Genomic DNA, 9,992 nt, shown 5'->3' with positions numbered 1-9,992 from the left:
TATTTAAGTAGATGGATATTAGTTGTTGTTAAAACAAGATCATAATTTCACGTTACTTTCATAAGAAGGTGCCAGTAAGAGTCGTTTGAAAATGATTATAGTAACCAATATTCAATTTTACTACGCGTAATATACATTATACGTATATTAAAATTACAGATTATGAAACTTTGAAAATACTGATATCTACTGCTTCGTAAGCTTTGTTTATTTCAGGAACTCTTTAGATAAGAAATTTGAGTTTGTAGAGTCAGATTTTGAAGAAAATTTGTCAAAACTTGGGAATATCTTAATATATCTTTTGTGGACTAAATAAAAATGAAAAAGAATGTATGAATAAAATTTATTTAAAAAAAAATCGTTGTGGTTTAAACTCTACCAACCTAAAATTCTTGTTTATTCTACCTAAAAAAGAGAAATAAGTATTTTCTAAAGATATATTTTTATTCATATAAACATTACTTTTACATGATGTAATTTGTTCGTAGGTTCGTATATTTATTTTAAATATTCAAATAAATATACGAAATTTTGAAATGATATTTTAATGTCTTTGCCTTTTGCAATATCCGTCAAAAGTATAAAATTATTATAATTTTTTTAAAAATTGAAATAGCCTGTTATTAATTCTAATAATTAATGTGAATTTGATTTGGTGTAACTGAGCAGCCAAGCGCGACTCTCCGTCGGACTCGATGGACGAGCGCTGACCGTGACGCTCAACCATATGCTACGTGGCCCATAGAAAAGTATCATTACTATTACAATGTATAACTGCTTTCTTAGTTTATACAGGAATATGTAAATAAAATATTTAGTTAGGTACTCTAAAATAGACTTATTAGGAAGTTGTCATAATATTATTTTTCTTACTATTATTTATATATTATATTTGTAAGTCTAATGTAAGATTGCTATTTTTTATAAAACTGACAGACGAAAAGATTCATATATTATATGTTTTACGTTATTCATTTTCGTACTTTGATTTGCTTATATTTTTAATCTTTATAAAATATTTCTTTATCAGAAATTATTTTATCATTGACGTAGATACATATAAATTCAATGGGATATTCAATAAAACAATCTAACACAATTATATATTTTTTTAGCTTCATGCTACGTCCTGCATATAGCAGGTAAGACAGAGGGAGCCTAATAACTTAGTGCTAAAACACTCTGTTCCCAAATTCCGCCGAATTTTGAAGGCAAGTTTTCGTTTTAGGAGGTAAGAATCCAACCCACAAACGTAACGTTTTTAGTCGCACGGTTCTGCATCACGACGGCTTCAAATAATTTTATGATAAATGGACGTTTTGTTCAATTGATCTTGCTTCTGACAAACCGAAATGCAAAAAGTGACAAAAGAAAATGTACAAATATTTTCTTTAGGTGTATGTACATATGTAATAGAGTCAATGGGTAACTTTCTAATGGGTAACTTTTATAATGGGTTAACATAAAAAGACTTTTATAAATTAAGTCCATACCCATATACACTATTGATCATATTAAATTATATCTATCTAATCTTTTTAACATATTAAAGAACGATATTCGTTTCGTGTAACAAAAAATAATACAAAATTAAAAAGCAAAAAAATTATAATTGAAAGCATTTTAATCTATTATAGTTAATTATTATAGGATAACGCTATTTGACCATCGACTGTATAACAAATTAAAAAGATACCTGGAGAATTGCAATAAATTCGTATAATCCATTATAATATGGTTTTTTATAAATAATTTCGATATATTAGTATTTATACAGGTATCCACGTCCAGCTTACATCCCCTTCGATGCTCTACAGTCGTGCTTGGCTGGTGTCGTGAACCGTTCCTGTCACGATTGGCTTCGTGCGCCATTACACGCACCACACTTGTTACTCTACTAATAACTGTACAATCGTTATCCACTATTAGGTAATATTCTCACGCATTCTACTTTGCATTTAACAACAAGTGCTTCCTATTCCAAAAAAGTTTATACTAAATATTTGAGTCAAAGGCAGCTCTTTTTGTTAAATTTTATAAGTGTGATAAAGTAAATATTATGCTTAAAATATAAACAATCCAATCTTATTTTATACTAATTTACGTTTTTAGTTAAAATGCCGACTATATATTCTGTTTGTTTCTATGTTCTACAACGTGTGAAAGTTAATTTTAACTACCACCGAATAGCATTAGCCACGGCCTGTGCTAGGATAGATTTACAATATCAAATTATTTGCACATTGTCTCAATATAGTAGACTGGTGAAAATTCAGACAGCAAAAAAGCGTAAATACCTAAAAAATCTATTAAAATGTTAGTCAATTATTGTAATAAGAATAACAATTTTTACTGTTTCATGATTTGAATATATTTTTTAATAAGTTGTCATTAAGCTTTTGGAAAAAAATCACTAAAGTTTCAACTTTTAACTGTAACCAGGAACAAATTAAGAAATCTTGCAATCTAGCTTTTAAATGGAAAACACAGTTCTAGGCCACGACCACTTCTACCCGAGTGTGTGACTAAGAAGAAGAAGATATTAGAAATGAACAAGGCCAAATTAATAACATATTCATATTATTTTATGAAGCGGAAAGTAAGCGAATATGTAATAACGTAAGTTTATGTCATTCTCATGCGTACATCACGCATCAACGCACGCACTAGACAATTACATAATTATACGTTTAAATAGACTTAAAAAATATATATTATTTTGTATAACATACTTATACGTATATATATACGTGTTACCGGCAATCTGTATAATCCGGTACTCTATACAATACATGGATAATATTATCTAGAATACCTTCCTAAAATATGTGGCCAATAAAAAAAAATAAACAAAAAATATATCAATTCTTCTTTGGACTTGCATCCTCATAATTATCAGTCTCGTCTGTTGTGTCGTAACAATGAATCGTTCTTACTTACACTTACACTATTGTGTACACTCACAAATGTAAAGTTCAGCAAACGCCTTGCGGACTAAAATAATCAATCTAGCACGTAATTAATTGTAAGATTAACTGTGAATTAAGGGTTATCTGTAAAGTAATTAATATAAGTTCATGTTTACTTGATAACGGAATGCAGTAAATATTTTGCATTAGGTATATACCTATAGATCTTATTTTAAATAATAACATTATTTTGCAAAATATTAAAGTGAATTACTTCTTTAAATAAAGAAAGTTTGTCATTCCAGTAATACGAGAATCATTTAATTTTTTAATTTTTATGAAGTGGAAAAAATTAATTGGTCTGCACATTTGCGCAAAAAAAGTACTGAAATAAAACAATGAAACAATTCATATTTTAATTATTTTTTATTTTAGATAAAGTATATTGTACATTCTTTTAACATTTCTATGACTGTTCTTGTTTTCTCAAAAAATAATTCCAAATTTCTACCTTACAATGCTAAGGCGCCATGAGACTAGAGTAGTGACCGTAACTTAGATATTAACTTTGATGAAACCCGCAGTAACCCGCTAACACTCGGATTCATCAAACTTAATATGAAAGTCTTTTGAAATAGAGCACATAATCAGTCGCATTCCACGATTCCATTGATACGTATCTACTATAAAACCTTATAGTAATTTGACATTTTTTAAAATATCATATAAGAAAATCATCATTAAATTCAAGTTAAATTATTTATATGGGTACAATAAAGGCAAGTAACTGTTCTCAATATTGTCTTGTTATTGTTTATATCAGCCATTACGTTTTGATTATTCATTTAATAATAATAAGTGCCAGTAAAAGTGCCAAAAAAGCCAAAAATTCATAAAATAAAAAAAATCGACAATTATAATGAAAACATAAACCTTTATTCTTCCTTCAAAATCGATGAATTATAAGCTAAATTCTTTATAATTACAGGAAAAATCATTTTGCTATTTTATATAGGTACCGTCAAAAGTAACATAAGGTTTTATAGATACTGCATGAGTTCATTTCACATTTGCTTACTATATTTTTTTATTATATATTATAAGGTAATCGTAAGTAATGAAGCAGCTTTTTAACGATGGTAGAGGAGGCAATAAGTGTTGATCTTAGTTAAGTGTTGTTTCACAGATAATATAATAAACTTTAAAAGCAGTTATTGTAAAGTAATGCTTCACAATTAATGAAATATCTGGATACTTCATTCTTTTACTTGGAAATAATTAAATAAATTAATTGTACAATAATAATCTAATTTAATGAAATCATGGCGTTATAAAAAAAACAATATTTGCCAATTGTTTATAAACAACAACAAAAAAATATTTTAATAATGATCCATTTTTGTGTTGTGCGTTTTTCACAAAAAACCGTTAAAGTTCGTTACACTAATAGAATAGCAGCAGCAAAAATCGGTAAGCCAGTACGAATACATTTGCTTCTAAGTTACGATATTTATATTAGGTATATTACTATAGTCAATTGTTACATTTATAAGTAACATCTACTAACACAAATCCATCACAATTATTTAGAATATCAGTTGTTTCCATTTCGTTCTGGTTACTTTATATTTTATTATTAATTAATTAACTACATAAATTATCTAATTCAATATTCTAGGATTTATATTAAAATAGTTGAGTCGATTTGTCCATAAAATCTTTTAATACTTTAACAATAATATAAGATAAGACGACATTTTACATAGAAAAAAATTATTCGACAATAGTTTTATTTCACCATAATTAAATAATAAAAATATAATTCTGCAACTTTTTTTTTTTAAATATATACCTCTGAATAGAACTGCTATTTGCTACAATTTAAATACAATTTAGATTTGACTAGAAATAATCAGTACCTGTAGAGTCAATAGACATTTCAAAATAAATATACATTAAATATTTTATATTTCATTCAAGAAGATTAATGATGTTTTAAACTGCACGCTGTATCCCGCAAAAAGCGGGGAAGGCAAAAGGTACTCAGTTTTTAGACACTCCGTTCCCCAATATCTAATTTCCGGGACATTGCGTATTGAATGGCGGAATACAACGCCGCGTATTGTCTTGTTAGTACAGCGGGGAAGGAAAATAATTAATTCCACTGAATGGAAATCAAACTATCGTGTTTATGACTGCCACAACGGATCTTATAATCTATTTTTACAGTATTCAAATATTTTTTACGACGCGATTGCACTAATTTGTACTTTCGCTTTAGAAGTAATATATTATTCATAGGATATTCATTATAATAATAAACATAAAATGTTTATATATAATGCATATTATGTATGTAGGAGAAGTTGATAAAACATCTATTCTATATTAAATTTTACTATTGCATATTTTTTTATTTTACTTTTAGATATTAGATACTAGATCTTTTCCCTTATGATTATTACAAATTAATATTTATTAAACAAACTAAGCTGTGTATAAAATAACAACAATTGGAAAACATTTCTTGATTGAAGAAAGAATTGAAAGATACATCATCAAGATAAACGCCATTATTTAATATAAAAAAAAACGATTCTCTTTATTATCTATACGTCGAATAATATAATTATTATCTTCATAAATGTGAATGTCTATATAGGTGAAGAAATTTCATACTAGCATGATGGTGTAGAGTTGGTGCATTATTCTACGATTTAGAGGTGGACACTGGTCGGCGTTACGTAACGTAACGCGTTACGTTCGCGTACACGTACACTTTTTCACACACACGTAGTTTTTAATTTTGGATTTCGAAACATCTCTGGTTTCATGGTCGCTGCAAAAGGTACACTCCGTAAGGTCGATCAGTACCCACTCATATAATATACGAATAGAACTTACATTATGTATTTGAAAAATTGTTACTTTTGAAAATATTTTCATAGTGATCTTATTATTACTGTTCTATATATAACATTCAAATTACATTTCCATTGGCTTTCAATTTTATGTATGGAATTTTCATATATCATATAATTTTATTACATTGTTTTTGAATATAATTTTAAATTGGAAATTTCATTTATATTTCATGTGATATTTTGGATATTTTAGACATGAAGCAATTTCAAATAGGCGTTGACTCCCGTAGAATGAAAGACACATTTTAGGTACCATTATAATATTGGAGACAATATACGTAATATTTACAAGTGTTTCAAATTGTACTTATAACATTTCTTTTGTATTTATATCTTTCTTCTTTTTCTACAATTACAATTTCGTTGCAGACGGTGTACGGGTGTATAGACAAACAGTTTAACTACAATAAAATTAGAAGAGATCAATCTGGCATTATTTTTACATTCACTTTTGGGAACTTAAATGCTGTTGTTTTTTAATTCCACTGATCCAATTCACACATATTTAATCTATATATTATCACTGAAATGGATTTACAATATTTGTTTCAAAGTAAACTCTACTTACTCAGTTTTTTAACTTAATACAATATATTTTTCTGTTTCCATCATTTCTGTTTTTCATCTTAATGAATTTCTTTTTTATCACGCGAACTCCCCTAATGTTCCTATTTTACTTGAAACATTGTATCCTAATAGACAGTTCATATATAAAAAATTACATCCCTCTACAATTTTTTATGTAGTATTCACTATATGTGATATCATAAACTTTATAAGCTGTGATTTTTAGGCTTATCTACATACTAATCATTAGGAAAGACTATATGACATTCCTAGTATATAATATGACAGATCTAGAACATTTATGCTATATAGTGAGCATTCACTTGTGTACTTTTATTTGATTGAGCTAAAATAAGTAATTTAAGATCTCTTCACGCAGCAATTAAGCTTTAGGTCTTGTGCGTTTAATACTAGCTAGTATTGTTAAAAATTTTCTAATAAAATTTTCCAATTCATTGCACGTTTGGCGGTCGTAGAACTGTGATGCAAATCGATCCACGCAATAGTCTCAATAAATCGATTACTTCTGGTGTTTTCATTGACGTTACGTTTTCATCATTCACCTGTAAAAAATAATAGTATGTTATAAATAATTTTAGCAATATTTCAGTTGCTTTATAAAGGTATGTATTATAGAGTTATAATAAAATCGAATCGATTATGGAGATAGAATAAAATCGAATTGATAAACCGTGGTCATACATAGTCTTGCAATATCGAATCAACCGACTAAAAAATAGTAACTGTTCAAAACAGACGCTTTGTGGACAGGTGGCGGGTCACAGTTTTCATTTACATGTAAATCACCTTTTAAATACAAAAGTGTTAGCCTCTACATGGTTATAGAATAGATGCTTAATTTAGAAAAAGTTTAGAGAAATTTCAATGCAACTCCAATATACATAGTAAAAAGATTTTATATAATACGTGTAATAAACTGATTTGAATATCGAGTTTATGTTATAAAACACAAGACATTAATAGCATGAATTTGTTTATTTAATAGTTTTTTTTATGATCATATATAACTAATGGCATAAGGGAGAGCGGAACTGATGGTTTGGTAGTTGTGAGTTTAATCCCATACTGAGAAATATATTTAAATTATTTTGATTTCGGCATCGATTCAGTTCCACCACTCAACATGCAGTGCCTCGTAATTTGGACGAAAACAAAATAAAGGAATATCTTCACATGAGGTTCTCTCTGCCTACTCTAGAAGGCGGAGAAAAAAAAGTAAAGTTATTTATTATTTAACCTTAACCGTTAAATAAGACAAGAAAAATAGGTTTCACCTGTAAAATAACGTCGCCGCGTCTAAGGCGGCCGTCGCGCGCGGCCACGCTATCGCTGTACACCGCCGAGATGTAGCTCTGCCCCGAGTCCGGGTGGCTCTGGACGCTGAACCCCAGCCGACTGTTCCAGCCGCGGTTCAACTCCACTGTCACTATCTATAATTGAGAATAGTAAACACTTCATATAACATTATAATTTGAGGCCGTTGTGGCGCAGTATCACAGCATCCGAATCGTCCTTTAAACCGATGGCTATAGGTTCGATCTGGAAGCGGAATGAATAATGAATAATTCCTGGCTGTAATAAGGAGATAAACAAAGTGTTGACGTCTGGCATTCAACACGCGATGCCACGATGGTTGTGTGCTTGTCACACAATGGAATGGGTCCTAGATTCCTTCTGCCTACCATGCTATAATCTGGATAGTGTAAATCATTAAATTTTTATGATTTATTTCATTTTATGAATTGAAATTGTAAGTCTATCGAAGTTAGGATGAAACTTAACTAAAAAAAAAATTAGGATAGTGAAAAAACTGTAAAACAATATAAATTTATGAATCCTTTTAGTATACCGAAATTGACATTTTGTATTAAAGTGGAGAAATATGAAACGTTTATGAAACAATTGTAGCGTAATTTTTCACAAACGGATACAGAATTTCGGAAAGTAATCCAGCCGGTCGCACTTTAGAGGCGCTTCAGGCACATGTTGCGGTCACATCGCTCCGACTGTATTGTGCCCTCTTTAGTGAAATGTATGAATTGCTGTAGATAAATAGCATTTTTTGCAGGTTTGAACGTTATTTCAAAAATTTAAATGATATATTCAAAATAATATACTAGCGAAGATTTACACAAAATTGTATAGCTATCTAAATATTTACTTGCTACCATTGCTATGGATCGAAGCTGTATTTTAAATAGAATTACTTCGCATAACGCAAACCTAGACGTTAATTTTAGAAAATAAATAGATTAATTTAGTTTAAAATATTTTACCGTAGGTTCTGTGGTAGTTACTTCCACCGGGGTTTCAGGTTCGACGTTTTCTTTTTGGACGGTCGCGGTGTCAACTTCTTTTGGCTTCGGTGGAATATCAGTAGGAAATGGTTTTGCTTTTCTTTCGTTTTCAGGTGACAACGCCACCCCTTTCCATTTCTTTAAGCCATTGCCTGTAATTATATAATTCATTTTTGAAATATGCAATTTGAAGGCATAGTTGTTAGAGAAAAAATAGACATGAGAGTTTTAAAGTAATTTTAAATGAAAAATTATATCGTTAATTTCAAAATCTCTGGCCAGTCGCGGCACAGGAACACATGCGTGCGACTGTAAACACGACAGGTTGTAGGTTCGATTTCCACTCGAGTAAATTAAAGGTTTAATATTTTCATTTCTTCGCTCTGCTAGAAAGGAAAAGCGACTATGAGTTTACCATTCAACACGCCTCGAGAATTCGGCGGCAAGTGGGTAACGTAAGTGTCTTAATGGGAACGATTTACAGGTTCTCTCAGCCTACCTTGCTCTGTGTGGGAAAAATGTGGCTAAAATCTCCTAAATTAAATAGCCCTATGAAACCATAGCAAATGAGGAGTTATCAATCTACTGACAAAGACAAAAGACAATAAGGTTCCCACCGTCATCCTTATTTCCTTCAGAAGCGCTCTCACTGGTGGTAGTAGTGGTAGTAGTATGCAACACAGCGCTCTGATATGCAGGGCTCGAGTGTTTGAAGCGTTCGTCACTAGATAATTCAGCAGGCATAGAGACCGGCTCATCAGAGTCTACTGGGAAGGCTGATTCAGAGAATCTTGGTAGCGGTGTCTCTTCTTGGTATACGTTAGGCGCGTCCAGTGTGTCATTGTCTAGGTTATTTAATTCGTAACCGTGTGGGGGTACTGAAAAATTTTTAATTAGATTTTTTAATTTATTTTTCTCATATAATATGATTCTTGTCGAAGAAATATTAATTTCACAATTAATATTTCTTCGTGATTTTGATATCTCATTAATTCAATTATTACTTAGATAAATTTATGATATTATAAAATAGATTATATTTTACGCTTTTTGCCAGTTTCCTAGTAAACTAACTAGTTATTTCTACTAAGTGTTATTCCTCACTTAAGAAAGAAAAATACTTTTTAGAAAACATACAAAAATCTCGCTATGTTCAAATTTTAATATGTTTTCTAAAAAGTAGTTTACTAGTTAGTTATAATAGTAGGCAATATAACTTTGTTAAAATAATTTCAGCGCATATTTTCTTTCAGTATAGCAATTACAAAAAGCTA

At 29.7% G+C, this 9,992-nt stretch overlaps 1 protein-coding gene across 3 annotated transcripts in view; it reads right to left on the bottom strand.

Annotated features, from left to right (window-relative positions):
- Window positions 1-3,316: 3,316 nt before the first annotated feature.
- Window positions 3,317-9,992, bottom strand: part of LOC146528696 (uncharacterized) — a 70,224-nt gene continuing 63,548 nt past the window's right edge. For all 3 annotated transcript variants that reach the window (XM_085202819.1, XM_085202820.1, XM_085202821.1), the window contains 4 exons: window positions 9,336-9,596; window positions 8,698-8,870; window positions 7,696-7,851; window positions 3,317-6,963 (listed from right to left, as the gene is read on the bottom strand). In XM_085202819.1, the coding sequence (XP_085058945.1) occupies window positions 6,853-6,963; window positions 7,696-7,851; window positions 8,698-8,870; window positions 9,336-9,596 (701 nt within the window). In that variant the 3' untranslated portion in view covers window positions 3,317-6,852. The remainder of the gene's footprint in view (window positions 6,964-7,695; window positions 7,852-8,697; window positions 8,871-9,335; window positions 9,597-9,992) is intronic.

Source organism: Heliconius melpomene, chromosome 19, assembly GCF_056956725.1.
Source record: "Heliconius melpomene rosina isolate 202511_hmr_F chromosome 19, ASM5695672v1, whole genome shotgun sequence".
Classification (NCBI taxonomy): domain Eukaryota; kingdom Metazoa; phylum Arthropoda; class Insecta; order Lepidoptera; family Nymphalidae; genus Heliconius; species Heliconius melpomene.
The sequence above is the reverse complement of the archived record's forward strand: the minus strand, read 5'-3'. Positions and strand labels throughout refer to the sequence as shown.